Raw genomic sequence first — 24,603 nt, forward strand, 5'->3', positions numbered from 1 at the left:
CCTCTCCTCCCTCTACCCCTCAGCCTCGCTTTTGACAGGATATTGACTAGGAACCAGAGCCTGTTCCTGCTTAGCCTTAAGGGTGGCTGTTCACAGAGTGTTGGTGTTACACAGGGTTACTGTGTCATATGTCTGTGTAACACTGGATTTGGATCTTGTATTTAGCTGCCAGAAGTGACTGTGATGAAGTAGGGGAGATAAACTGATAGATTGGCTGCCAGAAAGATGTTGGAAATCAATCAGATAAACAGGGTAGAGAAATAGCTTGCTGTTTTCTAGTGATAATAAACCAGAGGCCTCTGGTCCCTGCATTTTTGAACGTAATTGCTGTAGTAATAATGTCCAGAATAAGCAAATGAAAAACCATCACAGGTTTTTTTCATTTGCGATTAAGATAACCTTTTTTCCCTTTTGCAATATTCATCCTATATGGAAATGAATTTTTTTTTTTACAAATTTGTTTTACTTCTCCCAGTGCCTACTTACATAAACAAATGACAATTAGAGAGTGAACTGCTTTCATAGGGATTTATTCCTCCTCCTTTATTCTCCCACAGACTTCCGCGGTTTAGCTTGGTGAACCATATATTTTGCTCCCATGCCTTACCTGTAAGATAATTGCTTACTTTTCTGAAGAAACAAATTTTAAAGTCAGACCTGTATTATTGACAGGTGATTAGCAGGAAGCAGTTTATTTAGTGTCTTCCCTTATTACATTTGTCTCAGGAGACTTTTGGGATGTTAATCTCTGTTGCTGTTTGCCTGCATATAGCACTCGTATAGGAGAGATTATTATTGTAATTTAAAATTCTCCTCCTTTAATGTTTAACTTATTAAAGTCCATTGCTTCTCTTCACCTGGACTTTAAGATCCAGTGCAAATTCTTCAGTCTGTGTGAAAGATAGAGATTTTGAATTTGGTTTGCATGCAGCGTCCTGCCCAGGAGTAAGAGGGGAGTAGGAGAGTCGTTTGGAGTTCCCATGGAGTTAACTGTACAGGGTGAAGGACAGGTTCTCTGCGCTGTGTCTGCAGTACGCACGTACGGCTTTCTTTGGGTTCCCTCTCAACATTGTTGTGGCTGTGAATGTGTTGGTGTCGTATGTGATTAAATCATTTTGGTAAGCATGCTAGAGTACCAGCTATGGGAAGCAAGCGAATGATGTTCACACTTTTTAATTATATCTAATAAAGGCTTTTTGCCTGAGGAAGACCTTCCTGACTGCTAGGGGTACAGGTCAGGAGTTAAGCATGTACCATTATCCTGTTGGTGAGACGCTGATGCATTTTCCTTTTGGCCACACAGCCCTTCCCACCTGACCTTTTAAAGATTCTCCACTGATATCGATGAGGCGGACAAAACTAATCATAAAAACCATGAAGGGAATGTTGCACACTCATTGATCCATTTGAGATGAACTACAGTACAATAAGTCTTCTAAATGGACTTCTGTTCTCAGCTATTGCTATAGCCACCTTTTTAAAAATATATAAATATGAAAGGGTTAATGGGAATTCAGTCATGCTCTTGCCACTGGGTTGTCCCTTATTGATTGTAGTTTTAGAGCTGTCACTGTGCCATTCAGAATTCCTACTGTGCCCTTTTAAAGTCAGTCTGTACTGGGAGATGATAAATAAATCACTTGCTTTCCTTTTCCCCCCAGCTCCTTCGAGAACTCATAGAACGGAAGACCAGCTCCTTGGATCCCAATGATCAGGTGGCCATGGGAAGGTAATTTAGATATGGCTTTTCCGTTCATACAAGCAGCCTGTGTAATAGTCTCTCCCTCTGAGTCCCCTCAATTCTACCTCCAAGGTGTGGATTGGCTTTATAATTACGAAAGTTAAACAAGATAGCAAGAGCTAGAAAGACAAAGGGATGGAAATTGTTTACCCTACATTGCCTTCAGTGCAGTTTGAAAAAGAGATTATGAAATACCTAGATGTGTTTATTTTAGGGTTTGTTTTACAAAGTCTTTCTTAAGCTCTTTGCTCTCTGTTTTGGGTAGTGTGTATCAGTCTCTTAACAGTGCATAAAAAGCATCCCCCCAACTGCATGCTCTCATCTGTCAGAATGTGGCACCGTGCACAACAGGTTCCTTACTCCGTGAGTGTCTGCCCTAATTTAGACCCCCGCCCCTTCAGTGAGAGCCGCGGCACAATTAGAATTGGAACGTGGCAGCGTTACCCAGATGCCCGGGAAGAATGTAAAGTAGTGAAGGAAGGCTCTTGTGTGTACACTTCATCCTTTGGTTGGAAAATAAAAAGGACATTTAGAGTGCTGCTACCTAATGGATGGTGTACACTTAAATAGCCATGAGCCATAATTTGTAAAAGCATGAAAGGAAACAAAAGCTGCAAGTGTCAGAATGGGATTCTGGGCAGAGCAGCATTTTGAGAACACACTGAAAAATTTGTGTTGACGAAACAATTCTATGTGAGTAAAACATCTGAATTTTAGGATAGGATTTTGCTATTTTGTGTATCTCTGGAATGCTATAGAGAGCTGTTCATATAAATTTAATGTGATAGAGCAAATTGCATTTAAGTGGTGATTATATTGTACATTTATCTGACTCTACAATAAAATAGATTATGGTAATTAAGATTATATTAAGATTACAGTAATTGGATTTCCCTAGATATTTTTTTTTGATGTTGAGTTTTCATTGTATAAATCAGGTAAGATGACTAGCTGCTACTGTTTCTCCTTCTTTTTTCACATTCATATAAGCAATTTATGAAGATTTTCTTAGCCCAGTATTCTTCATTTGAAAAATTAACTCCTTTTAATCTAAAATGGCTGCATAATATATGAATCTTATTTGGATCCTGATTCAAACAAACCAACTATAAAATTGAGATCATCTGGGAAATTTAAAGACTGACTGCATATATGATAGTAAAGAATTATTGTTAACTTTTTTTCAGGTGTGCCAGTGGTATTGAGATTATATTGGGGGATAAAAGCCCTTACCTTCTAGCAATGCATCATGAAATGTTATAGACGAAGTGAAAATTAAATAAATAAAATGACTATAAAACTCGTATCAATAGCGGGTAGTCCTTAAAACTTAGCAAGAATTGGAAATCACAAGAAAAAGCAGTTGGGTATTAGTAAAGGGCAAATTGGATGTAAAGAATTCATTTGTTCAAACCAAACAGCAGCTGCAATATTTGTAACAGAGCAGGCTGCACAGCTGACACATGAAAAGCAAACCCAAGCAGCTAAACTCGGTTTGATGGGTGTTCCTGCATACTTGTAGCTTTAGCGCTCGTCACAGCAACTCCAAATACTAAGGAACGTTGTTAACCAAGTCTGCTGTAGAGTTTCCCAGCTTCCTTTATTTTTTTTTAACCATTGCACAAATCCCCTTCAATTGATGACTCGCTTTGGCCCCGGACTATCTTGAGGAGCTTGATGTAGGTTGATGATCTCTTTCTTCAGTGTCGTTAGTGAGAAAAATTCCAATTTGTCAATACGTGTAACTGTTTCTGTTAGTGATGATGCATAACACCGCTTGTGAATTTCCCAGGCAGTGGCTCGCAATCCAGAAGTTACGAAGTAAAATCCACAAGAAAGTAGATAGGAAAGCCAGCAAAGGAAGGAAACTTCGGTGAGTTACTTTTCAGAAAAAAAAAATGTTAACATTGTTTGTTGTCATCTCTTCTCTTGCATGTTGGCTATTATGTCATTTTTCTATTTCTTCCAATGATTCTGTTTTTAAGGAACAGAAAAATAACTAAGACAATATTTGAGGCTTTTTTGAGACTCCATTTTTATTACTCTGAACTGGAAAGACAGTTAGTTACTTTTTGTTCTGCTGTTGTGAATGGATAGGTTAAATAATACTTGAATTTCCCTGAAAGAGAAACAATAAGAATGCAAGTCAAGACAGATGATATTGCCTTAGTTTTAAAAAGTGATTTCTACAGAACAATATAGAAATTGTATTTTGGGGTCTTATTTAGAATAGAATTATATTGGTCCATTTTTGTGATGCCATACACAGACCCAGTATGCTAAAAAGATATAAATGAAGGATTCCAGAGAATGTTAACACTGCTTACATGAGACGAGGAGTAGAATTTTTATGAGAAAACAGAGAAATTTCTGAGTGTAAGAAAGCCCTCCACCCCCACGAGCTCTTGAAGGCGTTTTCTAAGTGTGGAGACAAAAGAAAGACAAGAGTGGAAGTGACAGTGCTGTGCTCTTAGACTTAGATCCCTTGTAACTATTTTTATATATTACATAACATCACTCACACAGGGCCTCAGTGTCAAAGGAACTGCTTGTAATTCAGGTGCACATTGAAAAGAATCTTAAACTCATTGTGTTAGAATACTTTTAGGCAGATAGCTAATCCCATATCCTTATTAGAGCCTGCCTGTCATAAAATTCCCTTTAGACAAATGTGAATCTATCTCATTTTTAAATATCTTCAGAGAAGCAGATTTCACTACTTTAATTAACCTGTTTTAGTATTTAATAAAACTCATCAAGAAATGCTTATTTTTCTTTAACTTTGCAGAAGTGCAAAGCAGCTTTTCATCATCTTTTGATAGAAAGTCATTTTCTTAAATCTCAGGTTAAATTGTTACAGTTTAACTTTTTTCATATGTGGAAATTTCCAGATCTTCATCCTTCTCCAAGTTTGTTTTCAGAGGTCTGTTTAGGAGCAGGGCTTGAGAGCCTGACTGCCTGAGTTTGAACCCCGGCTTTGGCACTGACTAGTAGTTACTTTGAGCAAGACCATTAACCTCCCCGTGCTAGTTTCTTCATCTGTAGAATGTGGATGATACTAGTACCAGCCTTGTGGGGTTGCTGTGAGGATTAAATGAGTAAGTACATATACAGCCTTTAGAACAGTGCCGGGCACCAAGCACGATGCAAGTACTTGTTGCCATCATTACTTGTCATTAGGATTGCTGTTTTTATTCCAAGGCCGGCTGGGCCTCCTACAGTAATGTTCATTTACCTGCTCACTCACATACATGCCTCTTTTGTACCTGTTTCTTCTGCACCCCTCACTCCTGTAAGCATTTAAAGAAGAACGTTACTAGTGGTACTTGATAATTGAGCAGGAGGAATACGTACCTATTCTTTCAGATTTTTCTCCAACACTGTGCTTTTAAAATTATAGCTTTGAGAAAGACAAATACTCTGTGTTATCACTTATATGGGGACTCTAAAAAAAATAAAACAAATGAATGTATATAACAAAACAGAAAGCAAACTAGTAGTTACCAGTGGGAAGAGGGAAGCGGAGAGGGGAGGCGAGATAAGGTATAGATTACGAGACACAAACTACTATGTATAAAATAAATAAGCAACAAAGACTTACTGTACAACACAGGGAAATATAGCCATTATTTTATAATAACTTTCAGTGGAGTATGATCTATAAAAAATGGTGAATGATTATGTTGCACCTGAAACTAATGTAATACTGTAGATCAGCTATACTTCTAATTAATTAGTTAAGTGATTAATAGCTTTGTGAGGCTTTAAATGTTCTTTAGAGGGAGGATCCCAGGATGTCAAATCAGTAGACTGGCTCTGTCTGGCTGTATGATTTTGGTTGTTCTTTATTCTCTGAGCCTCACTTTTCTCATTTAATAAGTGGAGATAATAATCCCTACTTTATACATTTGGTTTGAAGATTAATGTGTATGTATCTGGTACATAGCAAGCATTCAGAAGTATTGGTTTCTGTAGTTTCTCTCGTGTTTATCGGTTGGCGTTCTGTTGCTAATACACGCTCATCAAAAGAATAGAGAGAGGCCAAAAATGCCTTTTCTACATTATTATTGTGAGTTTTAAAACTATGAGGGCAAGTAGCTGTATTGGTGTGCCCCTTCAGGGCAAGAGTTGTGCTGCTTTATCCTTTAAGACAGTTCCAACCTTACATCTACTGTAGTACCTTGTAGACAAGCCAGAAATGTTTTTGGATGATTATGACAGTAAAAGTAACACGCTCACCAGGTAAGACTTTCTGTAAGCTGTAACACCCACACTTCACACTGAACAGACTAGGAAGTTAATCTAGGAAAAGTCCAGAAGAAGAATGGTTGCTTGACTTGAGAGTGTACACTTTCTTTTCAGGAACTGTAGTTCATTTGTTTTGGCAAAGACTTAAAGTGAATGTTGTGGGGGAATGGCAGGAGATGAGGCTGTGTGTGTAAGTGGGTGCTAGATCGTGGTCATGCTGAGAATTCGGATTTTATTCTGTAGACTGTAGTAGAGTCATTGAAAGACAAGGAAGCCTGAGCAGCAAGGAAGAAGTTTGGAGGAGACTTAAGGAGACACCACAACTAGGTGCAGTGTTGGGTCCTAGATAGGATCCCGGAAAGAAAAAGGACACTCGGGTAAAAAGGGGTGAAATTTGAATAAGGTTTATAGTTTAGTTAATAGTATTGTACTGATGTTAATTTCCTAATTTTGATAATTACAGTATATTCGTGTGAGTTGTTAATGTTAGAGGAAGCTAAGTGAGGGTATACATGAACTCTCTGCACTATTCTCACAACTTATTTCTGTAAGTCTAAAATTATTGCAAAATAAGAAATAAAAAGAAAAGTAATAAATAAGGTCATGTGCTTTGAATTGTTTTACCGTTTTATCATCTATATTCACCTGGCTCCCCTTGTGGCCATGCATGTGTGGGATGTGTTTAGACTCAGCGTGATCTTTATTTATAGCAATAGCGGTAGCATTTCTGAAACTCTTACTGCCGGGCACTGCAGAGCAGTTTACATGCAGAGCTAGAAAAGGCACAGGCTCTGATGCTGAAGTGTCCAGGTTTGAAATCTGACTCTTCCACTTACCAGCCTTGAGACCTGGGGCAAGTTGCTTTAGGTATCTGTGCTTTGGTTCCCTTCTGAACCGAGTATGGTAATAAAAGTCACATCTCAGAGGATTGTTATGCAGATTGAATTAGCTAATTCGTGTAAAGTGTTTACAGAAGATAAGTAACTCACAGTGTTACAGAGCCAGTAAGCAGCAAAGTGAGATCTGAGCTAATTGATCTGATTCCAGAGCCCAACATGATATTTGGCTACAATCAGAATTCTGCCCTGAAGGATTTAACAAGTGGCCCAGGCTAGATGAGAATATCATAAGTAACTTCCTTAAATTGGACCCCCAGAAGAGCTGGTAAGGTGTGCCAACCGTCATCACTGATACTGGGTTCCACCAGTGAGCAAGTTTTGTGCTTTATTTGTAATAGAGTTGGAGAGAGAAGATTTTCAGAAATGTCACAGCAAAGATGAACATTACCTGATGGAAACAGTAGTTTAAATGATAGTAGGTCAGTAGCCTCAATCCGGGTCAGATTGGGCATGGCAGCTTGCTAGTTGGATGCTACAAAATAACTGATTAAAAAAGAAATATTTTGGTTTTGGGAAATAATTATTGATTATCAATATTTTACTCAGCATTATCTGTAAGTGGATTTGATCATGATTTAAGCAGAATTCATAATGTAAATGAGTTAAACTCTCATGCCTGTAATAATGATATGTCATACTGGATGTGTTTGTCCTTCTGCAAAAAAATTATATTTCTCTTCTTGGTGAGGTTGGTGAAAGGTGTTTTAATACTGAAACATGCATCCATCCTTAGTAGCACTGAGCTTAGATGAAATGCATTGTATTAGGTACACAGTACTAAATCGTCTTTAATCTGATTATTTCTTAAAGCCTGCCTTTCATTATGCAGTTAATAGTTATTGAATTTATTGTAAAGTGTAAAGATATTCCACAGAGCAGTGCCGTCCAATAAAAATACCTATTACGTATGTATTTTTAAATGTTCTAGTAACTACAATTAAAAAGGAAAAGAAATGAAAATGAACTTAATTTTAATACTATATTTCATTTAACCCAATATATAAAAATATTATTTCAGCAATTTATTATTTTAAAAATTATTAATGATATACTTTCCTTTTTTTTTAATCACAAGTTTTCAAAATCTGGTGCATATCCCAGTTTGGCATATTTCAGTTTAGATTTGCCACGATTTAAGTGCTCAGTAGCCACATGTGGCCAGTGACTCCTGGATTGGACAACACAACTATAGTTCCTAGTCTTTGTCTAGACAGTGAATTAAATCTGTCTTTGGACATAGCCAAGAATAGTATTCATTTTTTCAGATGGGCAGCAGAGTTTAGTAAAGCCTAAAGACATTAAAATGTATTTATCAACCGTACTTACACCTTATACCTAAATAAAAAGGTTATGTAAATACTTACATTCTCATACATTAACATAACCTTTGGGAGGGCATTTGGCTTAGTTTTTCCACTTTAAATATGTTTACCTTTTGATTAATCAGCAATCTCACATCTCAAAATTTATCCTATAGAAATGTGTGAACATACAATAGTTTATATGTAAGAATCTTCAATTTAGCACTGTTTAATATGGTTTTTAAAGTGGACAGGCTATATAAATGCCCATCAATAGGAAATTTAACAAATTATATTGATACAACAGAATGTTCTGCATCTATGAAAAAGAATAGAATATGACAGTGGGAAAAAGCATAATGCAGAATATTAAGTATATTACAATTTCATTTTATGTGAAAAATATATATTTGTTTATACTGTTTATATTTGTCATACATATGGAAAATGCTACAGACAAACTTAACAGTTTTAATTAACAGTAATTATTTCTAGGGAATAGGACTACAGAGGACTTGTCCCTTCTATACATTTCTGAATTTGGATTCTTTTTATAAGAATTATGTACTTTTTATAATTAGGAGATAACAGACACTTAAACAAGTATGAGTCACAGATTTTATTTTTGCATCTTACAAAAAGTAAAGAATTAGAAAGCAATATGGGGGAAGGTATAGTAGCTCAGTTGGTAAGAGTGCGTGCTTAGCATACATGAGGCCCTGGGTTCAATCCCCAGTACCTCCATTAAGTAAATAAATAAACCTAATTACCTCCCCCCTCAAAAAAATAAAATATGAATCTTCAAAAATACGAAAATACAGCTATTGAGATACAATGCTAAGTGAAAAAAAGAGGATACCAATTTGTGTGTGTGTATGCATTACTATATAAAATGAACATGACTAGCCAAAATATTAATAACAGTCGTCTATAGGTGGAGGAACTTCGTATGCATTTTTTCTGTACGCTGCGATTGTTTTCCAAATTTTCTGTAATGAATTTATGCTTTTCCTATCACTCTTGAAATGGGAAAAATCTCATCACTATTCTTTTAAATTCGTTTTTAAAAAAATGAAATTTGAGAGGCTTACCTATTGGTACTATAGCAGAGAATCAAATTCTTTCATACATAAATGTTTTTAAAACTAAAACATTACACACACGAAAATATTTATATCATTTTTTGTTTGTGGATATTTGTGGATAGTGTTTTGCCCAAGTTGTCATACAACCTCTTATAATGAACAGGAAGGGGTACCTTCTTTGAATTCTCTTTGTATATAATGTAGTGTATATAAAGTAGTGTATATAATGTATGTATATAAAGCCAAATATTTGTTCAGCCCCCTTCACCAGAGGGTCTGAAAACACTTCATTCAAAAATGCACTTTTTTTCCTATTGGTGGGAGATGGAGGTGACGTATCTTAAATTTCTGTAACACCTTGACTGAAGATCTAGGGACCAGACTTGTTACGTGCGCGGTTGTGTGCCTCTCTGAAAGATGGGGGAAATGAAAGACTCAGTGGAGCTAGTGAGTGGAGGTCATTCTAGAGCCTTTTCTGACTCAGGGAACTAGTGCTAGTGAGCGCTGGTGGTGGTGAGGTGTTCCATACGGATGTTACACAGCTCCCTGCACTACTGCCAGTAGGTAGCTTGAATGACTCTAAAAATGATTAAGATGTATGTACGGGAGGGGAAAATGGGGTGGTGAAGTCCTCATCGTCTTTTGTCTGGAATGATATTTAAGGGCTAATATATTGCTCAAGGGCACAGGTGTATCTACTGTTTTTTTGAGCTGTGATATAAATGGATCTGTGCTGAACTACTATCATTTACAGTGTGCTTTTATCATTAGCATTAAGGAAAAAGGGTTTTTGTAGCTGTGAGTAGTGTGTGTCTGTGAATTGTTCCCTGTTTGACTCTGGAGCCAGATATTCCTGTGATCAGTTCTGGAGTTTGTTACCTCCTATGATGTGTTTCCTTTTCTAGGTTAATAGTTACTAATGTTGCTGCCTGCTTGTTTCCTACTTTATTTAGGTTTCACGTCCTTAGCAAGCTACTGAGCTTCATGGCGCCTATTGACCATACCACAATGAATGATGATGCCAGGTGAGTAATAGATTAATTATATGTCTCAAATGGCTTCATGACAGCCTGATATTGACCTGTTCTACAGCCTGTCACCCTCTCCGTTTCTTCTTATCAGGTAACCATTTGTCATTGGCATCATAGCAAGGATCCTTGTCACATCTCTTCACTCCCGTAATTACTGTAGAACCAAAACAAAATTTCCATAAATCTCAATGCTGCCTCTGGTGGTTTTTTGTTTGTTTTTGCTGTTTTGTTTTGTTTTGTTTTTGACGTTAGCAGCCATCTGCCTAGGACATCTGAGCTCTTCACCAGACAGATGGGTTAGGACAGCACATGCACTTGCTTTATGTGTTTGGGGGTTTTATGCATATACTCTCCCTTTTAAAATAGCTCTAGAGATGTGCATTATGTTGTGTTTGTTCAGGCTGCTGTTGAGGATGTTTTTTTTTTTGAGTATTTTTACAAAAGAAGTACATGCTTATTTTACAAAGCTGAAACTGAAAATGTGTATAGAAAAAAATGTATACTCATAATATTATAGTTCAGAGATAACTGTTTGAAAAAATATTACTTGTCTAGCCATATCCCTGCTCTTTCATTTATTTAGCATTCATTTATTCATTTATATCAGTATGGCCCCATGCTTTCCTGTTTTATTCATTAATTATAATTCTGTTACTATCATTCTTTATTTTTATTTAAAATTGTCCCAGGTTAACAGAAACCCCTTCAAGCTGGCTTGTCTCCTTTTGAGATGTCCCCAGTCATTGCTCACTTTCTGCCACAACAAGATGTTCTAGGCTAATCTTCTATTTTCCCTGTTCCAGCCCTTGGGTCAGTCTTTCTCCAGGGATCCCTGACTCTTTTTAGTGGATTGTGGATTTTAGAAACCAAGATCTGAGTGCTGGAGTGCTCATTGTTCCTGGGTGTCATGGTTTCTAGGCTCTCTTAGCACAGGAGGTAATTCTTTTTTTTTTTTTTCCCCTTTCTGAAAGGTTTAATACTATCATACTGTGATATGATTTGATAAAATTCAAGAAACAGTTTTTGAATTCCATTACATTAAAAGGCTAAAAAAGAAAAATCATATCAGCACTTGACAAAATATAACACCTATTCATGACAAAAACTCTCAGTAAACTAGGAATAAAGGTAAATTTCCTCAGCTTGATAAAGAATATCTACAAAAATGTACAGCTTAACATCATACTTGAAGCTTTCCTACTAAGATACAGCTTTCACAAAAGATCAGGTACAAGGCAAGGATGTCCCCTCTCATCACTTTTTAAAAAATTTTTTATATTTATTGAAATATAAGTTGATTTACAGTGTTTCAGGTATATGGTAAAGTGATTCAGTTATACATACTTACACGTATATGTATATTCTTTTTCAGATTCTTTTCCATTATAGATTATTACAAAATACTGAATATAGTTTGCTGTGCTATACAGTAGGCCCTTGCTATTTGTCTGTTTTATATGTAGTAGTGTGTATCTGTTAATCCCAAATCCCTAATTTATTCCTCACTCCCCCTTCCCCTTTGGCAACCATAAGTTTGTTTTCTGTGTCTGGGAGTCTTGTTTGCAAATAAGTTCCTTTGTATTTTTTTTTAAGATTCCACATATAAGTGATATCGTATGATATTTGTCTTTCTCTGTCTGACTTACTTCACTTAATATGATAATCTCCAGGTCCATCCGTGTTGCTGCAAATGGCATTATTTTATTCTTTTTTATGGCTGAGTAGTATTCCATTGTGTGTGTGTGTGTGTGTGTGTGTGTGTATACACATTATGTGTGTGTGTGTATATATATATATATATACACACACACACATACATACACACATACATACCACATCTTTATACCATATCTTTATCTAGTCATCTGTTGATGAACATTTAGGTTGCTTCCATGTCTTGGCTGTTGTAAATAGTGCTGCTTTGAATATTGGGATGCATGTATCTTTTCAAATTACAGTTTTCATCTTTTCTGGATATATGCCCATGAGTGGGATTGCTGGATCATCTGATAACTCTATTTTCAGTTTTTTAAGGACCCTCCATACTGTTCTCCATAGTGACCACACCGATTTACATTCTTACCAACAGTGCAGAAGGGTTCCCTTTTCTCAAACTACATTTAACCTTTTTATTTGAAAGTATTTGGTTTCTTACTAAATCCCATCAGATTCCCACCCCCCTTGCTTGAAAAGTAGTAGATGTGCACATTTAATAGAACACAGTGATTAATTTTTTGTTTGCTTCTGTTCAGTGCTTTGAGTATAAAACAGCTTATGGATGGTTCTGAGTACATTTATACTCACATCTTTGTGACTTCATGTGCTGTGTGTGCTGTGCCCTGCAAGTGAATGCCTGTGTCTGGCTGGGTGTTTTTTTTGTTTTGTTTTGTTTTTTGATTCATTTCTAAATCTAGTCTGTTTTTAAAAATAATAGAGTAAAATGAGTGCTTCTTGGATTCGCTGCCAGGATGACATGAAAAAATTACTTCAACAGGAAAGGAAAACTAGGTACTTAAAAACTAAAATCAATCCATTAAGGTAACATTATTCTCCCAGGCATATAGTGAAACCTAGTTTAAATTAGTGACATCTTTAGAATACAGTACCACTAGATCATTTAGAAATCAATCATCATTCCGAGTTGGGATTTTTCTTGAATCACCTAATATTCCGGGACACTTAGCTTTCCAGAATCTTATTTATTCACTGTTAATTTTTGAGAGTTTACTATATCCTAGACATAAAGATAATTTGAGAATGACTTTCTTACTTAGGATTATGTTGGACTTGGTTTGCAAGAAACAAAACCTGACTACAGAAGCATAAGCAAATGGGAGTTCATTTTTTTGACAGAATAATTCTAGGGGTGGCAGGTAATTATGGGCATTGGTTTTCCTTTCTTAATGGTTTTAGGGCCCGCATCTCTTGGTCTTTCCCCTGTGGTCCCAAGGTGGCTGCTGCAGCTTCAGCCATCAAGCATGCATTCGAGGCAGGAAGAAGAGGAAAGGAGTAGTGTCAGCCGTACCTATGTTCTTTTATCAGAAGAGTAAAAGCTTCCCAGAATCCTCTCCAAAACCTTCTTCTCATGTCTCACTGGTAGAACTCTGTTACGTTGCCACTGCTGGTAGGTAAGGGAGAAGGGGTCGGGAATGTGTTTGTTGGGTAGCAGTCCTTGTGGCCTTCGATATTTGTGGGGGGAAAAAGGGTATCCCATGTGGACTGATTGCTCATTATCAGCATTGTTTTCTAGCTGGTTTAGCCACTTAACAAGGAATTTAATAAAAATCTTGTAGCTGGAGAACTGAGCATCTGTTTTTGACACGTACACTCCATTCCCATTGTGTTTCATACAAAGGCAAGATGCCCACGTTACTGCTCATGCTCTGAATAGGCCAGATTAACTCCAGGTAGAATGAGTGGGTGTTAGATCTCTCTGTTCGTAGTATCAAAGCTTCCAGGGCCAGCAGGTGGTGTTACTTTATCTTAAGAAGGAGGCAGTCATAGCTTGGCCTGTTTTGTTTTCGTTTGGTTAATTCCGTAACTGGAAATCGTCAAGTGCTGTGCTATTTGGTGTCCCACTTTATCCACCACAAAATATTGAGGAATAGGAAACTTTCACGTCAATATCTACGCATACTACATTTCTGGTTTTGCTAAATTACAGATATGTTTTTCTTGCTGTGCGTGTATGAATAAAGAGTTTTTTATGATTTTGAGGGAGAGAAGGACTTTGTAAGCACGACGCAAAGGCCAGAAGCCATAGGGACAGTATCAGTAGATCTGACTGCATAAAAGTCACATTGAAAGACAGCAAAAACAAATTTATAAGTAAATGACAAACTGGACAGAAAGGTTCACAATATGACATTACTATGTAATAATACTATGTAAAGCATTTTTACAAATCTCTAAGAATATCCTAGTAACAACAATGGGCAAAGCATGTCAACGAACGAACTTAGAAGTCGTAAAGGAAAAATTACGAACAACCAAAAGCCATAATGACTGTCAATCTCTTTAATCAAAAAAATGCAAATTAAAATAATGAGATTTTTTTCATATTAAATTTGGAAGACATTATAAGATTGGTAATCCCCAATATTGATGGTGTGAGGAGACAGACATTTTCATATACTGTTGTTGGGAACATAACTGGCTAAATCATTCTGGAGGGCTGTTTGGCATTGTGTTTCAAAATTTTAAAGGTATTATAGTATCTTTTGATTTAGAAAAATTCCCTTCTAAGAATTGACCTAAGGAAATAGCAAGCTGGCAAATATTTTTGTATCAAAGATCTTTACTGCAACATTGTTTATAAGGGGGAAAAATAAGAAACAATCCAAATGACCATCAATAGGGAACTCGTTAAATAAATCACAGAAAATCATTTTTATGTTATAAGTAATTATAAGCAACTATTACACTTAGTTGTACTGTTGTAATTATAATGTTAAAGGAGGATCAGTGGAGCTCTGTGTATTAACATAATGTTAGGTGGAAAAAATAAACTGCAGAATACTACATTGTAATCCTACTTTTGAGTAAATAGACATGTATGATCAAAAAAGTGGTGCCTTTAGAACAGATAAACAAGATTATACTGTATATAGCACAGGGAGATATACACAAGATCTTGTGGTAGCTCACAGCAAAAAAGAATGTGACAATGAATATATGTATGTTCATGTATAACTGAAAAATTGTGCTCTACACTGGAAATTTGACACAACATTGTAAACTGGCTATAACTCAATAAATAAAAGTAGTGCCTTTAAAAAATATTAAACAGGTATATATGTACACATGTGTATGTACATGTTAGAGTGCTTAGGAAAATATCTGGAAAGACCATACATCAATAATATTTAAAATGTTTACCTACGGGGAAGGGAATGGGATGAGGAAGGGGTGAAAGGAGACTTTCAGTCTTTTATTTCTTATATTTCTATTTTGCTCTCATCTCGTGCCATGAGAATGCATTCATATTAGTTGTCACTAAAACAAATAAGAAGCTCTGAAACAATTCTCACCAAACTCTTCACACACTTACCGTTGGGCAGGGTGGAGGAGAGTACGTTTGACTTTCTGGTCTTTGTATTTCTGTAGTACTCAAACTTTCTTACAGTAAGCTTGTATCTCTTTTTATCAACAGAAGAAGAGGACATGTTCATTTTGATGTATATTATATATATAATATAGAAAGGAGGTAGACAGTTCCTGATTATTTCTCTGTTGAAGGATGAAGTATTACATAAACGAAAGATCTTCTCTCCCTTAAGGCTTCTGCCCTATGAACCAACCATATGGATAAAACTGGCTTTTTGATACCCGACTAGCTTCTTTCCCAGCTGCCACCCCCCACCCCTTTTTAATCGTGGTTAAAAAAAAAAAATTACATAACAAATTTTGTAGCCCTTTTGATTTCTTACTCCCAGAGGCCACGCTACCTATGATTCCTACCATGCCCGGATCTGGAGAGAGAAGCCCTTCTCTTTTCTTAATTGTTTCTTGGGTCCAGTTTATCGTTCCACACATGTGCCTGCGCTGGATTAAAGCTCAGTGTTAATAAAGAGGGGAGAAGGCGGGGATCTGAGTGCTGTAGCTTGTCCTTGAATCCCCCATATCCCTTGTCCAGTTTGAGCTCAAAAAATTCTGCATTTGGTTCAAATGAATTGAGACCAGAACCCAGCGTTTGTTAAGGCAGAGAGCAGAGATCTCTTTAACACGGGGTATTAAAATATCCTTAGTGGAGGAAGAGCTGTTATCTGTAAAAGGATCTTCAGAAAGCTGGTGGTGTCTTCATTTTGTTTCTCCTGTGGTGTGTTCTGTACTATTTTATCTGCTTAGTTCATATCTGCTGTTACATATTCTTTTCTCATGCTAGGAAATTTTCCCCAAGCAATCTGTTTTTTTTTTTTTTTTAACTTTTTAAAATGCAAAGTAGCCCAGTTTGCTCCTTTGTTACCAAATTTCCTCTTAGGGCATCTCTATCTAGGTAAACTTTGGATACTGATTTAAACGCCTTTACAGGCCTTCAGGTCTTCTTTGTCAGTGAAAGTCACACAGAACTCCTGACACTTCATCTGTGCTGGTCCAGTAGGTCTTTACCGCACCATGAGGGAGGCAGGTGGCTGGTACTGCAGGCCTGGTGAACACTCCCTGCACTGGGAGGAAAGAGAAATCCCATTTTGCTGCTCTGGTACGTGCTTGCATGCAAGGAAGGAGATTACGACGTGTCTAAAGACGGTCACTGGCTTTCCTGGACCCTCAGGTACTCGTGGCCCCGGGCAGCACAGCTCCCAGAGCAGCTCCTGTTTGCCCTTCAGACTCATCTTTGTGAAGAGGGCGAAGTGTCATGTGATGCTGTAGAGATATCAGTGGGCTGAGAAGGACAAAGGGCTTGATGCCTTGGTGGCTGAGAGTCCCTCTCAGCGTATTGTCACCTGCAAGAGCAGGTCAGTGCGTTACATGCGTGGTTTACAGGATTGCTGTTCACTTCTCTGACTATTGAAGTTACTCTAAGCTTATTAAGTCCGTTTAGAAACAGAGCTTACTTTACATGCTGTGAACCCCCTGGAGAGCTATTAAGACCAGAGGGAGTATGGTGATTCAGGTGATCTTTTATTATGGTTCTAACAAAATGGAGACTCTAGGTTGTGGAGATAATCATCTGGGTTTTTGCCTGTGGTTTTGAAAGTCCCTCTGAGGCAGGCTTTTAAAGAAGTTCATTCTTTTTCATCTGTTGTGTTGATGTAGGTCAGATAGTACAATGCTAGTGTGACAATTCGGAGTACGACTTCTGAGCCAGTTCCTCAGAACTGGCCACTGCCTTGGCTTTGGGGAAGAGGAGCCGTGGGAGCCACGTCGTCTGTTGCGTGGCTTTGGTTGTGAGCACAGAACGGGTCTGAGGCCACAGTCGGCTTGATGCCCGCCTCAGAAAATTGGGGTTTGCTTTGTATTAACTGCTGCTTCAGAGAACCGTGACAAGATAAACCCGAGTCTGGTACTGTCCATTGAAAGGGTAGCTTACTGTATTTTCCTAAGGAGCTTTTTCTCTTACTACAAAAATGATAGCAGTATCAACATTTTGTAGGTGCTCCATTCCTTTGCAGAGAACTTAAAGAAATTCTCAATAAAAACAGCAAGAATTTTCATTTTCATTCTACCCTCCCAAAATAAAAGACCACTTTCCCGCTCCTTTTATAAAGCTACTGGCATTAAAGAGAACAAGGAGAGGATCCTTGAATGATAACTGCTAAGCACCAAATATGTTATTGTTTTACATCTGGAGTTTTAGAAACGTACAAATGTAACCCAGACCCGTGAAGTGCTTTGTCAGCATCACTGCCACGTTGTTCCTGGGGCGCCTGGGTGTGACAGGGTCTGTGCAGGCAATTTCTCTTCGGTGTGCCATTTTTGTGTGTGGGTCTGCACCCTAAATATAGGCCCGTCCTACCACCCTACCGATGATATTCTTTCTCCTGAGTTGGTAACCCAGAGGTTACTTAGACCATTTTTGATTCCCCATTACCTACTTTACCCACTTTTTTTTTTAATTAGACATAGTACGCTGAATCATGGTGAAATATTCTGATGAAGTTGGCTCAGCATTTGAGAGCACATTGGCTAATAACCCCAGAAACACCTTCCACAGTGCTTTTCATTGGTTAAAAACTTGCAGGTGAGGATGGTTAAGATACAGATGTTTTCTCTGAGGCTTCTTATCTCCTAAAAAGACACAGGTTGTTCTGACAGGTGAAACAAGTCCACGCAAATATGCCGCATTGATCTGATCAGCGGGAGCGGGAGTGGTGCTCTCCCCAGTGCTGCCTTTCCCCAGCGTCATTAAAGGCTCCCATTACTCCTTTATTAGAGGTTCCCTCTCTTCCTTATCAGATTACAGAATGAACATAACTCATGGCAGTGATTTGATCTCTTGTTAAAGAGGATTACAGCTTTGCATTAACTCGGATCGACACAGTTTATAATTCTCTTGTTGCTACTCAGGCGGGCGGCGGTACCCATCTGACCCCCCAGCGGCGGGGAGGGAGGGACCCCATGTATCATCATTAAAGATGGCGGCCAGCCCCGAGCCCGGAGGCCGGGGGCCCTTCCTCCTCCAGGAGTGGCAGGAAGGACAAAGGAAACATCCTCAAGTTCAAAGCCGACACTTGGGCCAGAGTTTTAAAACTGGGTTGAAAAGAGAGCACTGCTATTGTTTCTTCCGTACTTCCCGATTCGATTCAGCTCAGTCTTACACAGTTCTAGAGAATTTGCATACTCAAATTGAGCCTTGGTTCCAAGCAGCTTGTAGAGAGAGAAAGTACATTTTCTGGAAAGAGATTTAGATGCCGAACAGATAAATCTTTCCTCGAAATGGGGGCTTCTTGACTACAGTTCTCATTTCTGCAGTCAGATTCCATCATTTCTCCAAAGGGTTGTGAATTCTGTTTTTCTCCCAAAGAGACTGTTCACATTTGTTGTCGAAAGTGAGTGTAAATGTTTCACTTAAGGAATTACTATTTTTAAGTTTTTACATTGTATTATTGTCTTTTAAAACATAATATCTTATCAATACTGTATTAGTCACAGTGAAATAACTTGCAAGGAGGTAGGCAATGGTTAATGTTTTCCACCTTAATTTAGATTAGTCATCCATACGCATTATTAACACATTTCTCACAGTGATCACTTGAGCCAACCGAGCAACTCGGGTTGCTCGGACATGCAGATTTTACGTGCATTCATCCTTTGCTCTGATTCATCCCCCCCAAGTCTGCCACCCTATTTCTGATTGGCAATGAAATGACATAGACTAATAACTTCATAGTCCACGTACTGAGCATTTACTGTATGCCAGACACTGCACTAAACTCTTCATGTATGTTTTCATTCAGACCTTATTAGAAACCATCAAAGTGGTTGACATTATCTATGTTTTAGGATAAGAAGGCTGAGGCGTAGAGCAGTTAAGTCACCTGCCCAAGATAAACAGCAAGTTAGTAGCGGAGCTGGTGTCTGGATCTAAGAGTGTGGCTGCCAACCCCTGCCCCTTGTTTCCAAGAAATCAGCAAGCTCTTAGAAATACATGGCAGTGTGTGCCAAGGGAAGCTGCTTCCGTGCCCCACCACACACACTCAGAGCCTTTCTCTCCATTAAAAACTTGTGTGGGGAGGGAGAAAACTTGTCTGGATTAAGAATTTTTTTCTTTCTATTATAATAAAGATGCCGTTTATATAGGAAGGTTCTGCCTTTTCAAGCCATTCACATTTTAGTGTGAGTCACTGAATTTCCAGACCTGCTCTTATGGTTACACCATTCTTCTGATTACAGAGACCCTAACCTCATAATTAGCTTTGGAAACTGATCCAGCATTTTCGATCAGTTTGCTCTTAGAGTTCTTCTGCTGGACTCGGGGCCTGTCACCTGCTTCCCGTAAAGACAGTATTTTTCCCCTATAATAAAAACAAAGCACGCTTATGGAAGAAAAGTTGGAAAATACAGAAAGGAACAAAGGGAAATTCCTGTTATCTGCTATTGGGAATTGACTGTCATTAGTACTTTAATATTTTCTTGCGGAATGTTTTTGTGTGTGTATTTTATAAAGATATATATATATATATATTTATATATATGTTTGAACTGCCTTTTCCAGTTAACTTTGTAAGTATTTTAATACCATTAAGTATTTTAAAGACATTTTAATTGACTTTATAATATTAAGTTATGGACTATTTATTCTTGAACATTTAGGTTATTTCTGATTGTTTTTATTTCTCTTTAAGTAGTGCTATAGTGAACATACTTGTATAGGAATCCATGTTGTAAGTTTTGCTTATATCTTTAGAATAGGTTCTGAAGAGTAGAAGGGTATTTCCTGGATCAAAGGCATAAACTTTCTAATGATTCGTGATGGGTTGAACTAACTCAGCCCCCATCACTGCCCACCCCATCACTGCCCCGCCCCCATCAGCGCCCCACCCCCTTCCCCAAGTGAGGCGCATGTCATTTACCTTTGCTGATGCTGGGAGTTGGTAACAGTGACACCTTACTGAGGACCTGCAGTGTGCCAGGCACTGGGCTAAGTATCTAATGTTTATTTTCTCACGTAATAGTAACCTATTAAAGAGCTACTAATAGAGTAACTTATTGAAGAGTCTGTATGTTTATTAATCATCTGTATTTGCAGTTTGTATGAATTCTGTATGTTATTGTTGTATACCATATTTCATATTTTTTGTAGATTTTCCCATTTTTGCTTAGCTGTTGGTGTTAATGATTTTTACTTGTCACTTACAAGTTTTGCTTTTTATGTGATCGAATATATAACACATTTTTCTTCTGGATGTATTTCATTGCTTTTATGCTTAGGTGGGCCCTCCTGTACCCCACCGTCAGCTACTCACCGATTGGTTTCATCTGATTTATTTTCTTACTTTTAATCTGCTTAGAACTTTTAATATATTGTTCAATGTTCTCTCCTTTCCATTCCTACTGCTTCTTTTTGAGCCCAGATTTTTTTTTTTTTTTTGCTTCCCACATAGACTTACATTAACAGCCTCTTAACCACCAGTCTGATCTAATTAGTTCTGTGCAGCATTGCCAGATTACACCTTCCTAAAATATCACTCAGTGCATACCATTCCTTGTGGCCTGCGGGGTGGAAGCTGTCCTCAAACCTACCACTCAAGGCCTGCAGCCTTTCCTCCTCCCCTGGTTCAGGGTGCACGCCTTTTGTGCTGTCCTGCGGTCCCCTAGAGTCCCGGGACACACTCTGCTTCCCCTACTAGTGTCTCTTAGCTCTGCTCACTCGACCTGGAGCATCTCCCCACCCCTACCCACCTCCCGACCCCACCTCTGCCCCTTCCTGCTGCAAGTCCATAGTCCTTGGCCCACACCAGCCCTTTAAAGGAGACTTTGAAGGTTCCCATCCCCCACTGAGGTGGAGGCTCTTTTGTCCTTGAACCCCTATTTCATTTGTTCTTCTCTAACAATACTTAACACTGTTCACAAAAATACTTATTAGAGTTTTTTTTTTTCCTTGCTAAAAATGCTGAATTTATAAGTCAGAACAGTATGTATATGTTTACTACAATCCTGTATTGGGTATTATCAAGATTTTATGCTCACACATTTTGAATAATGTATTTTGATTCCAGTTGTATCCTGCCTTATTATGTAGTATAACACAAGTGTTATTTGCAAAACAGTTTGAAGTCTTTCCCCAATTGATGTCAACCTTCTCTAGAGAACTGACTCCGGATTCTTGAGCACCGGTTCTGCCCCAGCTCACAGCCAGTGTGGCCTTGAAGAGCTCTTCTTTCTCGGCCTTAGTTCCCTTCTGTAGAAAGTGAAAATCGTCCTTTTTGATCATTTGATTCTTAAGAATGAAATGTAATTTTAATTTTTTGTTTCTGAGGACTATTTTAAATTATGTCTGTGCAGATAATGACTTAAACAAACAAAATTCATGTTTTCACATCTGTATATGTTACATCATTGTCCCTTTGCCCGCCACGCAGACATACCCATTTCTGTGCAAACCTGAGAAAAGTTGGCTGTAGTTCTTCTGTCTGAAATGCCTTTAGTGGCCTTCAGCTTATGAGTCTGTTGCTTGTAAACAGTTTGCTGGTAAGCTTATTTTTGCAAACAGTCCTACAAGGTGAATGAACAAAGGCTTCTTGCCATTTTCCTGAAATCTCTGAGTCACCTAACTCCTTTACTGTACACATCTTCATCGACTTATAATGGGGTTACATCTTGATAAACTTGAAAATATTATAAGTCGAAAATGCATTTAGTACACCTGACCTACTGACATCATGGCTGAACCTTGCCTACCTTAAACGTGCTCCGACACTTACATTAGCCTACAGTTGGGCAGAATCATCTGACACAAAACCAGCTTTATAATAAAATGTTGAGTATCTCATGTCATTTATTGAGCACTGTATTGAAAGTGAACAACACAAAGGTTGGGTGTGGAATGGTTGTCAGTGTGTCTGTCGTTCACCCTGGTGATGGCCCGGCTGGCCGGGGCTGCCGCTGTCCAGCATTGTGAGAGTGTGTCTGCCACAGGTCTAGCCCGGGGAAAGGTCACAATTCAAAATTCAAAGTACAGTTTCTACTCTGTGGGTATTGCTCTCGCACCGTCGTAAAGTCGAAGCACCTGGAGTCGAGCCGTTGTAAGTCTGTGCTTTGCTCTGTTCCCGCGGCACTGGGTACCTGGCCATGTTCTATACTGCATTCCCCTCCGGGTTGTGCCCTGATTCTCTGTCTCCGTGCTCCAACATTGCACTGCTTGGGGGCCAGCTTCATATTTTGTTCTTCGCTCTTGGCCATGTTGGAAAAGCCCCAGAAATAAAGAGAATTCGGCTTTCCTGGTCCTTTACGTAAGAGAGTTTTTAAGTTCTTTTTACTCAGGATGAACCCCAGGAAAAGATCTTTCAAGAAGACTCTTGCATTTCCATCACGTGCAAGAGTGTACACCACAAACTCTGTATCATACTGTTGGTCTTCTCCTGCCCATCCTGGCTGTGAGTACTGTCCTGGGTTTGGTTTCTGGTGGCCCTGGTACAAGTGGTTAGTTACTGTGGAAACACAAAGTATACAGACAAGGCTCTGTGATGACCCGTTACAATTTTAGGTCAGTTTTTGGGGACCGTGTTGAGGATTTGTTGAGGTTAAGAAGAAAACAGCCCTGGGATGGATCCTGCATGAGCGCTAACGAGGCGTAATAGTCCCTGGTCACCTTTTGGTTTTTCAGTGTTAGTTCTAAGTGTCAAACTGAAAAAGCACATTTAGATAAAGGGCATTGCCTCACTGTACTTCCAGTACGAGGTGCCAGGAAGCAGAGCACTTGTAATGGGAAGCTGTTACTAACTACCCTGGAAATGAGGTCTTGAATGAGCCATAACCACACCTTGTGTTTTATCCATTGTCTCCCTCTGGGGAGCAGAACACTTTATAAACATTAACTCTTTTACCCTCTGGGCACCTCCACTTAAAAGGTAAATAAGACTGAAGGCTCTTCTCCAATATAGATGAGGAACCATCAGCCCTGAGAGGGAAATTGCTTGATCAGAGGCAGGGGAGGTGCTCATGGCCCGGGGTGGTTGGAGGCCCCACAGTGGACCTGGTGGCCGCTGACACCCAGGGGCCGCAGCTCCGGGCGGATCCCCTTTCTGCTCCTGGGAGGCTGATGGGGGTTGGGCCTTTGTCTGCGTGGAATGTGAAATGCTGCAAAGACGAGCAATTGTTCTTCACTGCTTTGTGCTCCTTTATAAGAAAGAAGAAATCAATACACATTTTCTCCTACACACACTTGGCAGCACTTGGCCTCTGGTCTGCTGCTCTCCATCCTGCGCGGGAGGCGCAGCCCTGCAGCAGGACAGGCTCCCCAGCCTCCAGGCGCAGAATGCAAACTACTCATTTTGCACTTAGCAGTCAGGCGTTTTAAAACGAGTCGTGTAACTGGCCGAGGTCATCAGACTGTGGGCTTCAGTGACTGGTTGGTGAAGCGAGGGTGGCGGGGGAGGTGGCCCTGTTGCCGACATCCAGAAGCTGAGGGCCCCTGGTCACCCTCCTGGGGAAAGTTACCTGGCAGGTTTCTGGGATAAACCTCCTTTTTTCCAAATCTCTCTCTGATTTAGAGAGGAGAGGAGGAAGTTCTTTGAAGGGAACCATTAACCCAAAAAGATGGACAGATGGAGGCCATGGATTTGCATTTTATCAATAGTGTAAGTAAACTGCCAAACAAGGGCCCTAGCTCAGGGTGGATTTTGTTTCCTAATCAGAAGGTGTGGTATTAATACCTGTATCTTTGTAGCTTCCTGCCATTAAACGGTCAAGTGTGGGACACAGGTAACGATTTCTGCCATTATTAACAAAGGTAGTCTAGGTGACAGACTTGCCTTGCCGGGCCTGGTGTCGCCAGTGGTCAGTTTATTCTAGTTGGACGCAGTGCCTCAGTGAGGATGCAGACCCTCCAGCTTGGGGGCTGGTGACATCCTTTGCGCTAAGAGGATTGTCAGAGCCAAGAGCACCAGTGAGTTTGCCAGGGCAGGTGTCAGAGAGAGGCAGGGAGAGAGGGGGAAGGGAGGAGGGAGGGGAACAGACCCCAGGAGAAGGAAAGGAAGATACAAAAGACCAAGAGGGTGGAGCAGAAACAGAACAGGAGATGGTGACCCCCTGCGGGGGGAGGGGACTTCCGTGGCTGGCAGCGCCTGCTCCGAGGGCCCCCTGAGGACCTGTGTGTCCTGCGGGCTCAGGCCCTGCAGGCGGTCCCTGTGTTTGCAT

General features: G+C 39.2%; 1 protein-coding gene across 2 annotated transcripts in view; it reads left to right on the top strand.

The window, feature by feature from the left end:
• Positions 1-24,603, top strand: part of AATF (apoptosis antagonizing transcription factor) — a 92,161-nt gene that overhangs the window by 58,939 nt on the left and 8,619 nt on the right. The window contains exons 9-12 of one of the 2 annotated variants that reach the window (XM_064495016.1): positions 1,662-1,729; positions 3,534-3,614; positions 10,228-10,299; positions 10,397-10,849. In XM_064495016.1, coding sequence (XP_064351086.1) covers positions 1,662-1,729; positions 3,534-3,614; positions 10,228-10,299; positions 10,397-10,400 — 225 coding nt within the window. In that variant the 3' untranslated portion in view covers positions 10,401-10,849. Of the gene's footprint in view, positions 1-1,661; positions 1,730-3,533; positions 3,615-10,227; positions 10,300-10,396; positions 10,850-24,603 lie in introns of those variants that run through there. The other variant, XM_010990481.3, reaches the window with a different exon arrangement.

Source organism: Camelus dromedarius, chromosome 16, assembly GCF_036321535.1.
Source record: "Camelus dromedarius isolate mCamDro1 chromosome 16, mCamDro1.pat, whole genome shotgun sequence".
Taxonomy (NCBI): Eukaryota; Metazoa; Chordata; class Mammalia; order Artiodactyla; family Camelidae; genus Camelus; species Camelus dromedarius.